The sequence below is a fragment of the Chroicocephalus ridibundus genome, chromosome 9, assembly GCF_963924245.1.
Source record: "Chroicocephalus ridibundus chromosome 9, bChrRid1.1, whole genome shotgun sequence".
Taxonomy (NCBI): domain Eukaryota; kingdom Metazoa; phylum Chordata; class Aves; order Charadriiformes; family Laridae; genus Chroicocephalus; species Chroicocephalus ridibundus.
In genome coordinates this window covers 30,078,084-30,096,231 of record NC_086292.1, presented here as the reverse complement: position 1 = coordinate 30,096,231, position 18,148 = coordinate 30,078,084, and the positions used below count along the sequence as shown (strand labels likewise).

General features: G+C 39.1%; 2 protein-coding genes across 3 annotated transcripts in view; one reads left to right on the top strand and one right to left on the bottom strand.

Annotated features, from left to right (window-relative positions):
• NRG4 (neuregulin 4) overlaps positions 1-7,612 on the bottom strand; it is a 52,884-nt gene extending 45,272 nt beyond the window's left edge. For both annotated transcript variants that reach the window (XM_063347376.1, XM_063347372.1), the window contains exon 1: positions 7,480-7,612. The gene's annotated coding sequence lies outside the window, so the exon portion shown is untranslated. The remainder of the gene's footprint in view (positions 1-7,479) is intronic.
• Positions 7,613-7,669: 57 nt separating this feature from the next.
• Positions 7,670-18,148, top strand: part of TMEM266 (transmembrane protein 266) — a 64,199-nt gene continuing 53,720 nt past the window's right edge. The window contains exons 1-4 of the mRNA XM_063347368.1: positions 7,670-7,709; positions 8,891-8,991; positions 10,059-10,164; positions 12,373-12,561. Coding sequence (XP_063203438.1) covers positions 10,151-10,164; positions 12,373-12,561 — 203 coding nt within the window. The 5' untranslated portion in view covers positions 7,670-7,709; positions 8,891-8,991; positions 10,059-10,150. The remainder of the gene's footprint in view (positions 7,710-8,890; positions 8,992-10,058; positions 10,165-12,372; positions 12,562-18,148) is intronic.

Genomic DNA, 18,148 nt, shown 5'->3' with positions numbered 1-18,148 from the left:
CCTACTTACAGCTTGGACTGAGTCCCTTGCCATCGGTATTTCATGGCAGAAACCTGGCCTATAGTGTGGAGTAAGTGCGTTTCATCACCTGCTGAGGGAGCCACGGTTATACAGTTAAATGCATAGCTGCATATTAAAATAATGACTATCAGTATGCTGCATGCTATGATAAGGCAGTTAAATCTTGCATTTTAGGCTCCCAGTGATGAAAAAAAGATTTTCTCAGCCACGAACAGTACAACTGTTGTGTCTGCATGCACTGTGTGAAATAACTTTCCTCTGAAGTACCAGACAGAATGTGAATTCAAGAATTTTATTAGCTGTCTGATCTTCCAGAGTGAGGTTTAACCTGTATGCATCACCAGGATGAAATACTGCAGCTATTTGTAAATTTGCAATCAAACAGCTGGGATATTTGTTTCCAAAAGCTAAACTACAAAGCATAGTGCTGTTTGGGATAAGAGCAATGTATTTTACATCAATGGGCTAATTATTATATACTTGCTTTTAAGATACGCAGTCAAGTCATAAATTCATAAAACTATTGCATTTTATCTGGAAGGTTGCCCATAATACTTATCAGGAATGACAGATATTTCTTAAAAATATATTTGTAGTATAGTTGGTTCTTATAATGAAATCTTTGCCTCCAGATGCTGTTTTTGACTTGTCTAATAGCTTGGCTGGATTTAGTACCAGTCTGCTTGGGTTGGTTTTTTTTTTTTTGATTCTGTACTGCTAAATACGAGACACACAGAATTGGTCTAAAGAACTTTCTTCTCAGTCTCCTCCTTATATAGGAATATAATATTTATGGGTCTCAATAAGCCATAATAAGACGCACTGAAATCCTCATCTCTAAGAGAATAAATGCTAAGAATTTCTCATGAGGCTTTTTCTGTACTTTCCCTCATTCTTACTGTAGTGTTGTGAATATTTTGTATTTTGTTTGACATTAGCTTCTCTAGAATACTTTTAAAATTTTCTAAAACTCTTTCAATCCAGAATCTATTAGACCTAGGATTCTAAAGAAAATAAAAATTAGTAGCTTGAGGAAGAGTCTCAAGGCAGAAGTCTAATGGTTGCAACTCAATGTTCAAGTTACATTAATCCAAGGGTATGGGCATATACTTAAGCTTGTAGTTATTAGAAGGCTAACCTCCAAGTAAGATGAGTAACAGATATTGTGGATGGAAAGTAAAATGTAGTGAGTTTAAACCATTTTCATGGCAGACATGGGGTGACCCCAGTACTTTCTTATGATTCAGACAGTGTCCCCTAAGACAGATTGACAGCGTCACCCCCATGAATTGAGACCTATATCATACTGAGGGATGTCTCAAAGCAGGTGGACTCAAGTATTTGTGTTACTCTGTTACTAGTGTTAAAAGCCTAAGTGAAATTCTAGCTCTGTTAAAATAAATTTTGCTGTTGGATTCAAATAGACTTGTATTTTTACCTCAAAAACCATTAGCAGACTACAAGAATTAAGTGCCTAATCAGAGAAGACCTGCCAGGTATCTATATAGAACTAAACCCGTTCATTCTAGCAAGTTGAAAAGTGTATGTATTTTTTTCCTTTACTATTCCAAAGAGTGGCTGGATGTATCTTGCTTGGCTACAAAAGAAAAGGCATGGCTGCAGGTCTACAGTTAGTGACTTTTCACTGCAGTTCCACAGAGTAAGAAAAAGAGAACTAAAGCAAAATCCCAGAGTTGATTCTTAACAGACAGAAGCAAACAAAACTCCTTTGAAACTAAATTGGTGCTTGATTTGCTTCCAGTAGTAATAATTCTGCTTAATATGACTCAGCTAGGCTAGTGTCATCCCCAAATGTTTAAAATTCAGAAATGGAATTGTTGTTAGCCAAGCAAATATAAACCCAACTCTGTTTGCAAGGTTTCAAATGTAATATTTTAATATTTAATCCGAGGGAGATTGGAGTGATTTATTGCTTTTTCTTTTGAGAACCAGGATTTTGGGCACACAAAAAAATCTCCGTTGAGTTATGGGGGGAGTGCCTGTGTTATGAAATTGGTCCAAATGATCTTCTAACCATGTGCTGGCTGAGCCCAGAGTCATTTAGTTTCCTAGACCAGAAAAAACTAGTTGTTTTCAGTCCAGTGGAGCTGTTGATGCCAGGCTTGTTCCCCATCAGCATGTGCAGTGGCACTGAGCTTTCCAACTGTGAGCCCAGGAGCAGTATCAACACAGTATCCTGCTGGAGCTTTTTATCCAAGCCCATGGTCCCTGCTGGTATCCTTGTGCTGGGCTGTAAGGAGAGATCATCTCACTAGGAGCCGCGTCTGGTCTAAGTGGTGGTGCTTTCTATGTGTAGGTATGACCTCGCTTTTTCTCAAATGGAAGTGCCATCTCCAGCAGTCAGAGCCGTGAGCAGAGCAGAAGCTGAGACATGCAGTAGTGTAAGCTGGCAGCCCTGTGCCTAATGCTCATGTGAAACACCAGCTAGGCTTTTGTGGTTTCCCTTCTCAGTAAGCAGGACCAAACTTCGAAGACTAGACAAATCTGTACAGGGACCTTTTAAATATGTGATTGCTCTCTCTTGTTTGTTCTCTGTACTCAAGAGCCCTGTAGTGTGGGCTTTTTCTTCCACGTTAACCGCATGAGGAATGTATAGAGAAGAACTTGAGATCACCAGTTTATTACAGCTAAATGTTGACAGCTGATAAATTGGTGAGGTAAATGGCAAGCTTGGAGAGTTACTCCAGAGTTAAGAGATCAAATGAATGCTGAATGAATGTGTGTTCTTTATTAAGGAGCTAAGAGTAAACTTTCTGTTTGGATAGCCTTGATAGTTACTCGGTTCTTCCAGATTTTTGAGATGCCGTATTGCTCCTGTTATTTGCCATAGAGTATTAAAATTTGGCAAGCAGAAGGCCCTCAGTCCAGGGAAGTACCTTTTTTTTTTTTTTTTTTGCCCCATGACATCTTCAGAATTAGTTACATTGTGGATTGCTGCAGTACCTGCTGCACGTGTGCCTTTTCTGGAAAATGTTGGTAGTGTATCAAACAACTGAATTTCAACAGTTCCAGTATGTGCTGTGTAGCATGAACTGGAAGGAGAGTGCAAAGGAGCTGTCAGGATAGCACTGGTTTGTGTAGAAAGCATGTTCATGCTGAGTGTTTGCATGTCACAGTACCCCGTTTGTAGACCTGCTACGTAGCCCCCAGTTTCTAGGTGAAGAGATAGTAGAGGGAAGGAGCATGAATGGAGTCTTTTCATAACCATCCCAAACAGAGCAGCTCCTCCTGTTTCTTTCTGTCTGGAAGTACCAAGTGCTGCACATCTGCAAGCTCCTTGGAAGAGGGTGGGTGTGACAGGGCTCTCCCTGGGGTTTGTATCCGTCTAGTCCTCATCTAAAGGCTTTCTTCCAGCTAGTGTTATTTGTCCTGTAGACCAAACTGGCAGTATTGAAAAGTTCAAGATTTGACCTATGATCACAATGCATTTATGGAGAGACTATTATGATTGTGCACAATCCTTTTTCTCTTTTTTGGCCCGTCTAAACTTTTCTCTAGAAAGTATGAGCTATACTTAATTAATAATGACAGTCTTTAGTTACATGATTACATACTCTTTTTTTTTTTTCCCTGAACAGCATTCTGTTTAATTTCAGCATACAGGATGACCCCACAAGGGGATAGAATTATGGCTGCATAAGCAAGTTCAAATCTGCCGTTTCCTAATTTCTGAATGCTTGATTTTTTTCCAATCTAAATACCTTTCCTGTGATGGAGGGTTTTTTCTTTTTTTTTTTAATGTGATGTATAAAAAAATTTTACTGTTGATCCCTCAATAAAAAAAATGCAAAAATTGGTGTCCCTTCTTCCTTGAAATAAAAAGCTCAGTCTCATGTACCTCTTTCCTCTTCTGGATACTGCATGGAAATGTTAAAGATATAAATGGAATCTGCAGTGTTAAAGTAACATGTATCAAATGTACTTGACTTAAGGAAGTTAATTTGCTGTTTTTCTGTGTGGCATCTCTGCATTCATAATCTTTTGACAAATCTAATTCTTCTATTTTTTCAAAACAAAGGAGGTATTCTTTATCCACCTATACAGAGATGTATAAACAAATACTTCATCAAACTCTTGTCTCAAATACAAGAGGGATTAGGGAGGAACAGTTTAATCAAAAGAAATTTAAATTTTTTTTTATCCCAATGAACCTGTTCACCCATTGGGGGGGGGAAGAAAAAAAAAAATTATTTTGTTCAGCTTGAAGGGAGCAAGGAGGTGCTGAGACCTCTCTTGCAGGAGATATTCAGGGTTTCCCCTTCAGAAGTGCAGGTTTCTGGATTTCCGAAGGAAACAGTTTTGATATACATGACCAATAAAACTTTTTAAATGCAGATGTGTGGAGCTGGTTAAAATTCTCAGAGAGGCTAAAGCAAAAACAGTTGTCAGAATTGTTAGGTTGTGATCCCAGGGAACCTGGTTTCAGTTCTCGAAAAAAGGTGACTTGCACTAGTAGAAATGAGTGATGAAGTCATGTTCATGTTGATCCTCAGGGTGAAGTCAAGGGCGTTAGTCACAAAAGAAATTGGGCTAGTCTAGTTCAGAAGAGCTAAATTTAGCAACCCCTATATCACACTTCCCCTTTCTCTTTGAAAGCTTCTGGGGTAATGTCTGGTTAGGTGTTTCCTCTACTCCTCTTTCAAATTATTCCTTCTTTCCCTTGCTCCCTGTTTTTTCTGCATAGCTCCATGACCTCCTTAGGATTGCCCAGTAGGAACCTTAGTAGCTAGTGTTTGCATCTGAGCTTTAGATGGTATAAGAATTTTAGTTTATAGACTGAAATAAGAACATAACTTTTTTCACAAAGGAAACAAAATTCCCTTTCCTGATGTGTACTAGGTTCAGAATAAAAAACTCCAGTGTGACACAGAAGGAGAAAAACCCCACACAGAAGCTCTTTTCATTTCTACCTCTTCCCCAATCTGTTATGCATTTTCAGGTTGGGTGTTTACTCCAGTTGAATATTGCCAGGCCTCAACATATCATCTTTGATTTGAGTGTTTCTGATCTTAAGTATTTCTCCTCTGTGCTGTTTGTTTCTATGGCTGTGCCCACAGTGCACAGCCCTACCCTCTCAGTTTTGCTGACATAGCTATTTTTGGAGCTGTACTGTGACCTATGTCAGGGAAGCCATCCTGCTTGTTTTTTAAAAAAAAAAATAGTACAGGAAAATAATTTTTTTTTGTTGGGGTTGATCAAAATGCTGAATCAGTTTCCTGGCCCAGCTCACAGTAATGACACGTATGCAGGTGCATGGCTACAGCATTGGCACAGGAAGGAACAGAAGCTGGGCAAGAATATGTAAAACCTGCATTGCAGCAAACAGCAGCGTTTCCTCAAGTGTGGCCTGTTGCATTTACTTGGAATGCAAGATATGAGCCGGTCTGTGTGTCTAAGCTGCTGTTGGGGGACTGTGTGGAAGAATCCTCAGTGAGAAGAATGTGCCAGAATTTGGCTTTGTGGCCACTTCTAAGTACATAAGCTCAGATTTTTCAGTTAGTGTCTATTTTGTACAGGAGCATACAGCTTCATGATAATGCTCCTCGGGCTGTGAGCAAATGCAACAAACAGCTCCAAACCACATGGTCGAGACTTCAGCTCAGCTAAACAGGGTACAAGTTAGTAGAGACTTTAGTGCAAAAGGCAGAAATTTAACCATCTTCCTACTCCCCACCCCCAATTGGGCCCACTACATAGCAGCATGCGTTTTGTAAGACTGTGCCTAAACCGCTGTGAAAAGTCATGGTTTTCTTGCACAAGTGGAATACAGGTTATTATTTTTTTGTAAGGTTGCTCTTGGGGTTTTGATTTTGATGTGGTTTTGTTTGTGGGTTTTTTTTCCTTTTAGCTTAGACTGTATGTACATGCACATGCTGCACTTTAACATACGTTTTCTAAGCTCTGTTCTATGCTTCGTGTTGTTCAGGCTGGACTTTATCTCCTTATTAGCAAGCTATAGCCAAGGTGTGGTGACTGACAATAGCAGGTTAATCTAAACGTTAACAAATTAACTCAGGCAGGATCTGTGCTGGGCAAGGGCAGCAGCATGAACCTTTGCTCAATTGTCACGCATGACTCCACTTCTCAGCCTGCGTGGTTTGGAGCGTAACCCATGAACTGTGAAGCAGTTGCTTGCCAGTGACCCCACAGAGGGGTGAAAGAAACCATAATCAAGCAAAAGGTACCTTGCAAAAGCTTTGAGGAACAGTGGCTTGTGTAATACCTGTGCAAAGAACACAGGAATGCTGAAGGGCTTGGAAGGCAAGTACAGCACTTTTTAAGCACTTTGAAGATCTTGCCTCAGAAAGAGCTCAGTGAACTGGGTGCAACTTCTTTCACCTACTGCAGAGGGGGGAAGAGCTGAGTCAGCTTTGCTGAGATCGGAACTATGTTTCCACGCATGGGCTACTGGTCTACAAACTTGACTTGTATGGACAACCAGATGCAGGAATAGGCTTCCTGTCAGCTTGCACTGTCCACTTGGTACATACAAGACAGTATGTCAGTCACTTAGTCCAGTGAATGTTTCTGCTTTTTATACCACTTCAAAGCTTGCACTAGAAACTTTTGGGGACAATTCTTTCCTTTCTGTGATATCTCCTTTTGAAACTAATTCTGTTTAACTTGGGAAACTGTGCTCCTTCTAGAGCCATCTCGCCTTGAAAACACTTATGCCACAGAACAAACAGAATTGCTGAATTCTCACAAAATGGGCATTGCTCATATTCATATGGTAACTCAGCATGCACCATGTTCTGTCTGGTCGTGGTTCCAAGAAGTGAAAAAAGCAAAACAAAAAAACCCTGGAACTGTTAACTAATTCACTCAGAGGAGACCATGAGAGACAAGGCACTTTTGTCTACCGAACACTGAGTGGGATAGGTGTGGAAAGGACTGTATGGGAAAAATTTCCACTCTCGGGTGGTGGATGGGATACCCAAAGGTTGCCCTCTGCCTCCTGCCCGTCTCTGTTGGTGGGGAGGAGAGCCACATCATTGCTCTTTGCCTGCACTATATCCTATAGCAATGCAAGCGAGAGATAAGTGCAGAAGAATTAAATCTCCCTGCTGTTCCTTGTTGCCTTTAAACACCACTCAGTTGCACAGAAATTTCCTGTGGAGGTTGAAAGTATTTTATGCTATATAAAAGGTGGGAGTTTTTAAGGAAGTTTTGAATGTAACAGATAAGATGGAATGGATGGACGGAATAAGTTTCTGTAAAACATCAGTATATGTTAAGACATTTCTGTTGCTTGCACAAAACCTAGGAAGAAGCATGAATCATAGTAATCCCTTTAGGATATAGATATAGACAACCTATTACGTCCATTTTGAAGGTTTTCCTTGTGCTGCCATCTTATTGTACATATTAACTACTTGTCTTTTTAATTCATTAAATCAGCTAATACATTAGTCATCTGCACCAGAAATTACTCACTTTTTGCCACTTTTTCTCTCAGGAAGGCTCCAGTGAGTCCTTTGGAGACTTGACTCCCTCTATCTCCTTTCAGGTCTCTTTCCACTTCACTCCTCTCACCTTTGTGAGCACCTTATGTCATGGTAACGATCCCTTCAGCTACTTCCAGTTGGACTCTGCTCCCTGTGGAGCCATCAGAGCTATCAGAAGAGCTTGCTGCCCGGCCAAGAGTTGCTCCTTCGGTCCTGGTGGTGAGCAAACTATCTGTAGAGCTGCCAACTCCAGTAAGAGGAAGCAGGTCTGGCTTATAGATGTTGACATTGGTCAGATCTGGTTGAGTTGTAAAACAAAATTCTGTGTGAATGCGAACATATTTCCAGCTTTAAAAAGAAAAAAGAGACTGAGTCTGTATTCTGGAGGGGCAAATATTTCATGTTCATGTTCTATGTGAAAGAACTGCAGTGTTGCTGGCCCCACTGTTATGACCTAAGTTCCCTCAAAATCTTGAGATTAATCTAAAAACTAAGAATTTTTTTAAATCTAGCTGCACGGGTTTTGTCATTCTTTTGTTTTCTAAACCCCCTTTGGGAGAGAAATTGTGAGCATTAGCACTGTGCTGTTTCACAAATAAATGGTGAGTTTTTTACTATGTTAAGATATTCCCATGTCTACACCTGTCTGCCTGTCCTCTGAGGCCAGTTTCCATCAGTTTTATTCCCATTTCCAAAATCAGCTGTATCTCCATTTATCTTTTATTCTCCAGGCTTGCAAAAAAGGATAGCAGGATTCCTCGGTCTCACAAGACCAGATGCAAAGTACCTCATGCCTTTACTATTTTCTCAGTCTGAGTGCTTAGAATGATTGCTTTGGGTAGAATTTTTCATTAATTTTTTTTTTAAATGTTGTAAAATGTCAACCCAAAATGAGATATTAGGGAGCTAACATTGCAAAACAAAGCTGATAGTTATATTTTAGTTTTGTTGTGCTGGTAGGTGTAACAATTGCAATCATAAAGCTGTCATAGGTACAAATTCAACAAATCCCTTCAGCGTGTGATTTAAATATACATAATTTTAGGCAAATACTTTAGTATTTTTCTACCTTAGGGATATAATAAATAAGGTAATTCAAGGAGTAGGAAGGCCGGGGAAGAGACTCCCATTGATACTGAATGGATACTGAATCAAGTCTCTGATGTATCAGGGATGGTTTATCTGAAAAAAGCTGGCTTCTTACTCTGACTTTAGAATTATTGCAAAGTTATAGATAAATGGAGTGTGTGTGTTTTTGTAAAACATATGTATTTTTCTGTTTTAAAGTCACTCATGTTTGTTTTCTTCATATGAATAATTAAATTGCTTTTGGCTGACTTATGACTGACTTGGCTGAAGAAGGTGCTCACAGTGTAGACCCTTTCTTTTTGCATACCCAGGCACATTATCCGGCAAATCTGAGAATGCATTGACTACGTTTTACGTTGTTACAAGGTTACAAAACATAAAATAAAGCCTTGGAAATGGCTCTACAAAAGATGTAAGTTCAATTTTATTATTTGGTATCAAGTGGTTGATAAGAGTCATGCTGTTCCTGCATTTATATGTCTCCACTCTAAATACTCGACTGTTACTAACAGTTCAGCCTGTAAGTGACTCCAGTATAAAGTTCAGAATAAGAAGCGTTTTTCATTATCATGAAATTTTCTTGGTGTTAAGTAAATATTTTAATTTGCCAATGACTATTTCTGTTTAGTTAAAATAAGAGTATGTTTTTATGTTACTTTTAAAAATCATTTAGTTTATAATCTTGACAGTAGCTTTACAAAGTCTCTCATTATATCTTTTTCTAAGAATTTTTGTTTCTTATATGGTATTCTCCAGTTTATATTTTTCCAGCTACCAAAACTTGTCTATCAGTAGGTTTCACCCTCACAAGCTTGTCCTCTTCCATTCTGGTTGCCATGCATCGGTCCAGGTACAACACAAATGGAGATTTTGCCACAAGCAAGTGTGGCACCTTTTCCAAATGTGCTAGTGGGTTTGGTTGATCAAAATATCATCTTGATAGCAGCCCATCTGGAATGTTTGACAACATGAATTAATTCTTGGAAGAGACTTTCTAAAGTAGCAAAGGGAGTCAGAAACACAGTTCAAATTGGAAAATCGAGAATGAAACCTCAAATTTTGTTTACAAAGCTAATGCTCATCTCTATAAAGTATACTGAATTGTAAAAAAAAAAAAAAAAAATTAATAAAAAAATTGGTTGGTTTCCAGTAGAATTTGCACTCCTGAAGCCATGAGCTTTCTTTGAAGATCCCTCCTCTGATCTTGGTTATTTTTCTCAACAATCTAGTGGTTTAAAGCAAGACCTGTGTTCTTATGGAAGTATATGTGTGAGCAGGTGTCCATGTGTATAAGTAAATGCACTGTAACTTTACAGCTTCCATAATATGGAGGAATTAACCTGGAATAAAACCACTTCAAAAAGGAATCATGGCGTAAATAAAATTGTTAGACAAACGCGCAACATGACATCAAACATCAGTGCAGCCCTTTGGAGTTCTTTTGACAGTGTTTTAGTAACTTTGTTTTGCCTCTCACAGAGACCTAATCTTGGAAGGCTAGAACTTCTGTGCAGAGCAGCTGGAATTAGGTAAATACTGGAACCACTGCTGATTTGGTTGCATCCTCCAACATGACCAATCCTCAGTAAGTACCACGTGAGGATAGTTACAACTTATTTGAAATAAAAGGGTATGGTTTGCTACCTGTAGGAGAATTATGTGTGACATCAAGAGGGTTCTATCACTATTACTGGAAGGAAAAGTTGGTATTTTGAGAAGGTGTAGGAGGATTTGGTGAGTTTTCTAAAGAGTGTGAATTAGAAAAAGCATGAATGCTGTAAGCATTCTGAGATGTTACTAACAGCCAGTGGCTGAAAATTAGTGTGTCATATTATTTTCAGATCCGTTTGCCTTTTTTCTTTCCTGCCACCAAACCTGGCCCAAAGCTGTTTGGCAACATTAGCCTGTTGAATTGTTTGTTTTTCTTTTCAGTCAAATCAGACAATGTTTGTCATTTAGTCTGTCTAAGAATATAGAAGGTATTCTCCCTGTTGAGGGGAGAGGGAACCAACACATTTGCTTTATCCTTTACAATACTGGAAATTGGATCATTGTATGCTCTTTCATGCAGAACTTGAACCAGCTTTGACTTGTAAAGGTGAATGTCCACAGGATGGTGCTGAAGGTGAAAATCAAAGAAAGAAAATTCTTGCTAAAATTAGCTCCTCCCTCTGGGCTTCTAATTTCAAATTGTTTACAGAGCAGCAGAGTTCTATTGGAAATGAAAGAATCTCATTACTTTCTATTATTAATTAGACAATAAAATAAAATAAGCCTTTAGGTTGTTTAAATAGTACTTCCTTTTACCTGTACTTTCTGCCATAGTATGACACAGTTGCAGCCTTTCCCTGCTAAATACTTGAGATATAACAGCATTTTCCTATTTTAAAAATTACTTTCTTGTGTAATGCTGGCAGCTGTTAGCTTCTTTTAATTTAACAATAATGTTTTCCATCTGAAAGGGTTAGTCTAATGGTGAGGCTCTGACCAATGGCATCTTTGTCTCTTTCACATAGAATTTTAGTTCCTTCAGCCACATCCTTAGACTTACAAGTTAAGAACTCTTCTAAATTATTCATTTTTTTTGCTGGAAAAAAACCTGAACTGTTACTCAGGTTGCTTGAATAGCTGGAAGATTATAATAAGCTTCTTTAAAATAAAATCACCAATGCAACTTTTGCAGTCAAATAACAGAGGGAAGTTGGGTGCTAAACACTTTTTAACTATATCCCTAAAGAAAAAGAGTACCTATACACCTGCTGTTGAAAACCTCTGACAAGTAGCCTGAGATTTCTTCAAAAGTTAACAAGCTACCCTGGATGAAAGCTGGAGAAGTTTGTGCTTGCACCTACTCAGAATGAAATGGAGCAAGCAGCTTTCACTGGGTGCTGCAAAGGATCAGTCCCTGCTGGGGCTTGACATGCAAGCTCTCTCCTACGATGAACTCACTCTTTGCATGCGCTAGATAATATGTTAACTGGTGAAGTTTGAGTTTCTCGATAAGTAGTATCTTGTTACAAATGTGGAAGACACATACATAGTGAGACTCTGGTTTTACCTGCATGGAGTTCCCATTAACGTTAGCAGGGTAGTAAGTTCAGATTTAGTACGTAAGGATAGCTAAAATAATCTTTATAGAGGAGTCCATAATTCTTCTGAATCGTTGTTCTCCTTTCGGAATGATTTTGAAATAACTTGTAACAGAATGATACTTTCTAGTTGAATGAAACAAAGTCGCCATCCATCAAAACTATTTGAATATTGACCCACAGTGGAAGAGGGGGTCAAACTGCATCCATTAATTAACAGTCGATTTGTATATAATGGTTAATAAGCTTAGCTATTCAGTGTTCACTGATCTGACTTACAAAGCAGTGAGTTTTTAGTTGGCATAGTTACACGCCTTCTTTCTGTTTTGCACAAATATTTTGCTTTTGGGTTCATGCATTGTTTCCATATTTGTTAGTTTGTTTATAACACATCCATTTATATTTAGTGCTTTTGAAGCAGATTCAGCAAAGTGAAATGCTGTTCTCCTTTGTCTGTGAGGTTTCTGGTGATTGCAGTGGGATCTACAAAAGACAAGTTTGGAGAGGTTTGATCTGTCCCCTCAATGAGGATGCCTCCCTCAATGACCTTGCAATGGCCTTTTAAGTTGCTGGCTTTTTAGGATTATGTGAAGTTCTTGTCTCTAACTTATTTTTACTTGCTTGCTTCTTTATTTATTTATATTTGTTTATATGTATGTGTGCATAGAGAGAGGGTTTTTTTATTTTGCTTATTACATTTTCAGGCCTACAGTAGAAGGCGGTGTTTCAGAAGTTGAGATAATTTCACAGCAAGTGGAAGAAGAGACCAAAAGCATTGCTCCTGTACAGCTTGTTAATTTTGCTTATCGAGATCTACCTTTAGCTGCACTTGATCTGTCTGTGGCTGGGTCCCAGCTTTTGTCAAATTTGGATGAGGAGTACCAAAGAGAAGGGTAAGTACAAAGGACAGAATTGTGTTTTATAGTTTCAGGTTATAGGAATTTCGTGGCCTGTAAAAAAGAAAACCTTGAGGTGGATAAGTGCAGCCAGTTGTCCTCAAACTTTTTAAAATCATTGTCACAGTATGAAAATGAGTTTTTCTAATATAACTGACCTGTGCTGGTTTGGGGCTCTTTATAATTTTAAGTGAGTCGTAGCTGCTATTTGACCACAGTCTGGAAGCCTTCTGTCAGGGAAAACTAGACCAAGCATCTAGCCCATCAGACTAGTGGAATGGCCTTGTGAAAGCTCTTTGTGAAAGGTGTTTCAGGGGAGTTTCAGGATGATAGAGAGTTGGCTATTGTGATTCTGCTACGTAGTTGTACATCTCCTGACTGAGAGAGAAATACAGTACTGCTGATTTCTGGACAGATTGTGTACTTGTCACAGAATAATTTGAACTGTGTAGTTTGCTTATGTGAGAACATTATCTTTGATAATGCATATACATATTACATATACAACTGTTCCAATTTTAATGGAATAAAAGATATTGATAGGTTTGTAACATTTGCCCAAACCTCACCCAGTGTCAGGTTATGTAGAGCTGTTGTCCTACAGAACATTAGAAGTCATCCTTATGCCTGGTTCAGGCTTAGAGTGGCTGTAGGTGGACTGCTATACTAAATTTTTTATGAAAGATTTGGGTCAACTGGAAAGAATCAAGAGGAAGGCAGTGAGAATGATTAGAGGCTCAGAAAACCTGCCGTGGAATACTGATTGAAATTACTGTTTCTGTTTCACATGAAGAAGAGATTTTTCAGGGGAGCTTGTAAGAGAACAGTCTTATTGGTCTCCATGATGTTTAGGACAAGATGTAAAAAGCTTGAATTGCAGCTAGAGGAGAATAATGAGTGTAGTGAACTGCTGGGATAGACTGCTGTTATGGGGAGGTGGGGAATAGAGTTGCAATTGCTAGACGTCTTTAAGAAGATGCATTTGTCATGAATGATAACACTATAGTTTAACATCCCTTGGGACAGAGATTAGATGAGCGCTTGTGCCCAGCCCCTCTGATTCTGTGATTACTGTCCACTGTGTGTTGCACTGAACATATATATACTCCACTCTCAATAAGATCCATCTAAAAGCACTTCACAGTAAGTCATATCAAGCTCTCATTGAACAATTGAAGGCTTTATATAAACCTTCATTTATTAACGGCTGAATGTGTTTTAACCTGTGCTCAGTAGTCAGCAGAGAGACCTGCTTGATCTCTGCTCAGCAGGTATTCTGTATGGTAGTCAGGAAGCAGCATGTGAGGAAGGCTCTTGCCTTTAATTTCTTTCCAAATTGGACTTTGTGAGACATCTCCAGAAAGTTGTTACTCCAAACGGGGGGAAATACATTTCAAGTAGGTTATATAAGTGTGGTACAACTGTAACATAAAATACCCTGCATAGCAAAAGAGGCACTTGAAAATTAATTTGAGTATGCAGGTGTAACCCTCAGGCTATTTTGGTGCTGAGTAAATACCAGTTTAGTTCAAATATGCATTTTTATAGATTTTTATGATCTGAAACTCAATTCTTCACTGTGCCAAAGTGCACAGATCTCTTATTGTAACCATTTGAGCAGCTTTGCAGTCTTAAGCATGGAAATAGACTTGTCATTCTTTTCCTCAGCAGAGATCTCTTCCTTCACACAGACTACTTTTGTGGCTTTATCAGTCCAAACGGAAATAAGCAGCTGCCATCCAGACCTCACAACTGTAGAGTGGATTCTCTGAAGAAAATTCAGAGCTTTAGTTTGTATGTCTCAATGCATTTTGTCTGAGTTTGTTCAGCTGAGTCCCAGGACTGCATCTGCCTTGTGGGAATGGCAGCTTCTTCCTTTCAGAAGCGCTGATTGCAGCTGATACCCTGTGAAATTTAGGAGTAGAGCTGAGCTCAAGAAGCCCGGCAGCAAAAGTGAAATACTTTCCCTATTCCACCTTATGGCTTGTTTGGGAATATGTGTGGTTTTATGAATGTGGTGTAATTTCTTTCTCATGTCCTTGTTAGATGTGACTGGCTTCCAACTGAGTAAAAAGGAGGTAGGGTGGGTCAGATCAGATTGGCACAGGAACTGCGAGCTACATCTCCCTCATGTATGAAGGGAGTGATGTGGGAAGGGCAGCACAGGAGGTGGCAGAAAATGTCTAAGTCCCTGTAGTTTCTGCCAGCATCCGTATTCGTAACTGTGAAGCTGTGTTACCCCAATGCTTCCATACGGGTTGCAGGTGGAGATACCTCCCAGAAGATACTACCAATGCCAGAGAGTACTAAAAGGTGAGGTTGGACTCATCTTCTTCTCCGTGTCAGTCTGCCTTCGTCACAGACTCCAAGCATTACCTTCTGTATACTTTTCCCTGAGAATTTCAGAGAAGGTGCCAGCCTTTATGGCTCTGTTGTTGTAGATCTGTAGCTGATCTAGGCAAGTTGTATTCATTCTAACTGCAAAGCTCAGCAGCAGGAAGGTCTGGCACATCTCTGTGCTTGGAAAATGCTGGTTTGTTGTTACAGGTTGCATCTGTCCATGATCTTGTGGTTTTCAACATAATTGTCCACAATCTCTCGTTCATCATGTGGGTTGCTGCACTTTTTCACTAGTAAGATTCCATGTCCATGCGCAGAGCAACATGGTTAGACATGGGTCTAGATATGAATGGGTCAGCAACAAAGGAGTCTTCTGATTTAATGGTTTGGTTGTTTGCACCCCAAGGCTTTCTCTAACTTTCCTTCTTTAAGGCCAGAAGGTGTTCATGGTCCAAGCACAAGTGCAAATTTAACCTGGTTGCTAACTAGGGGAGCTTTTTGTTTTGTCTGAGGGAATGCTTCTCTCAATAAACTTGATACTAATAAGCAGCCAGGAATAGATGGGTCATAGCTCAGCTCTCTGTGTGTGCCTGGAAACTCTCAGATGGCATCAGTCTAACTACCCCTCCCGTGAGAAAAGAAAAAAAAAAAAAGAAAAGCAAAAATGAAGGAAAATTATGGTCTGTCTTTAGTTAGACAGACCATATGTAAACTGACATTCCCATGGCTTTAAAGATACTGGAATAAAAATTTTATTTTTTGCAGTTTGATGAATCTTTGCTCTATCATATCAAATGCTCAGGGCAGTCAGTTCCCATCTGTCAGTGTTGTTGAAGGAATTTTGTAGACAGTTTGAGCTGTTTTTGTCAGAAATTTAGTTTACAATGCTGATCCCCATGCTAAGCAATAAAGAAAGGACTGCAGATTAGATGGCGCATTAAGCCTGTCCCTGAAGTGCACCTGTAAGCAGTGAAAGGGTAATCGGGCAAGAAGAATCTTTCCGCTCTCCCAGAAACCCTCAAACAAAACACAAAATATGTTGTCTTCTAACGTGGTCTGAGCAAAAATTCTTTTCCCTCTGTAGACTTCTCTAACAGGGAAAGTACAAAGATTTATATGATGGAAGTTGGTTAAGTTGGATGAAATCTGCATTGCAAATATTCTCATTCATTGTAAATCACGTGGGTGGGCTGGCATTGCCGCCTTTGCACTGAAGAGGAGTAAAGTGCCTGTGGCCTCCACTGAAAGATAGGAGAAATTCCTGCGCCTGGCATGCTTCCTAGCTGCAGTGAGGCTGATGCGCCTGCTGTTAGTAGAGCTGTGGGTCTCACTCTTCAGAAAAAAGAAATTTTCTGATAAGTGCCAACAATATGTAACTAAAACATTTTGAGTTTATATATAAAGGTGTATCTCTTCCATCTTGTGTAGCACTGTGAAGAAACAGTAGCTCGGTTCTCAGAACTAATATGAATGTGGTGTTCATTAGTTATTATTCCTGCTGTATTGCCCTGCAGTAAACTTGATAGAATCATCCTTAGATATCGCTGCTGTGGAATGTACTCCATGCTTAGACATTGCAGAAATGGTCAAGGCATAGGCTGGAGACATGTATATGGGAAATAAACTCATTCAAAAAATGTGCCTTGGATGCCAAGGACAACTTGTGGTGTACACTTCTAACATATTTGTAACAGATCAGGTGATACTTGTGTACGAAAAGCAGCAGGAAAGTTGCTGATTTTCTTCGTGTCTGTGAGTGTGTTGGAGAGGCTGTGTCTGCACTGAACTCAGTTTGCATGAGAAGAGTATGTAAATGTTTCTTTAAGGAGACTAATCACCCAGAAAGCTGAGGAGGTTTTTAAATGTTAACATCAGCTTTAAGTGCCACTCTTAATTTCTTTTTTTCCAATCAAGCATTCTATTTTCCAAAAATTACTTTCTCTCTTCTATTTTTGCATCAATGACCAATAAAAATGAAGGGGAATAGTTGGGAAATTGGCAGCATGCAGAAAGTGGTACATGTGTGCTACAGACAAGTGGGGATAGAGAAAAGTTGTCCTTCCTGTATTTTCCTGAAGTTCCAATTAGGAGGTATCACTCATAATAAATTGTAAAATAATTTACAGACAGTTGCACAACAAGCTGTATATTTTTTTTGTGAATATGCAGTTAGGCAGCGAGCCTGTCTGTCTATAAGGATCTGTGTTTAATGGGGGTGAGAAGCAAGGAGAGAGAGATACACCAACTTTAAATTATCTGTTGTATTTTTTTTAGATTGCAGCTCTTGAATTTTTATATTTTACAAAAATTTGAAACATGAAGCTGCTTTCAAATACCATGTTTTACATCAACAGCTGTAAAGGTTGGGAGTTCATACAGTTAATGTGACTCACTTGACATTAGCTGTAAATAGTCATGCCATTGTAATTTAATCATTTATGATCCTCTGTTCATAGCCTTAAATTTGTTTGGTTGCAGATAGAAAGTGCATTAAACAGTAGGAATATCTGGGGGAAAAAAGCCATTGGAAGGGATAGAGAGACATGAAAAGGAAGGAAAACCAAAACTGAACAGAGATGTTCAGAGATTCAAAAGTTAACACAGGAAAGAGTCATGAGCTTTTCATTTTAAATTGGTTGCAGGCCTTCACTGATGAGTGTATTCACCCATCCTGGGAGAAAAGGCTGGCTGTTCCTTCAGTCTGTCTTCTGTAATTGCATCAAGTGGATGCCGCTATTTCTGGTTTTCATATTCATCTTTCTTTTTTTATTTTGAGCTCTTTGAGGTATTTTACCTGTGTTTTCTACGAAGCTTAAAGGTGCTTTAACTAAAAGAACTTGAATGGACCACGTTCTCACATTTCTCTTGTTTTCTCCTTTTCTTGTCTTTATCTGGCAGCATAATTAAAAAACAGTCCCTTTTCTGAAAAGTTCAGTGCACCTCATGCAGATCCTGGAGCACATCATGTTGATACATGATGAATAATGAGGTCCAAGCTCAAGATAAAGTGCAAAGGTTTTGGAGGGCAGAACTATTTCATGTGGTGAGCAGGCTCCTTGTATTTACAAAAGTGACTTTAAATTTATTTTTAGCTGCCAGCCACGGTCTGAATCCAGAAAGATGGTGCAAAATCTTAACAGCAAAATACAGTGAATGAAACTGTAGTGCTCATTTGTTCTTTGTGCAGTACTATATCACTGCTACTCACTGTGCTCTGGTCCAAATCTAAGACCTGCACTGCAGC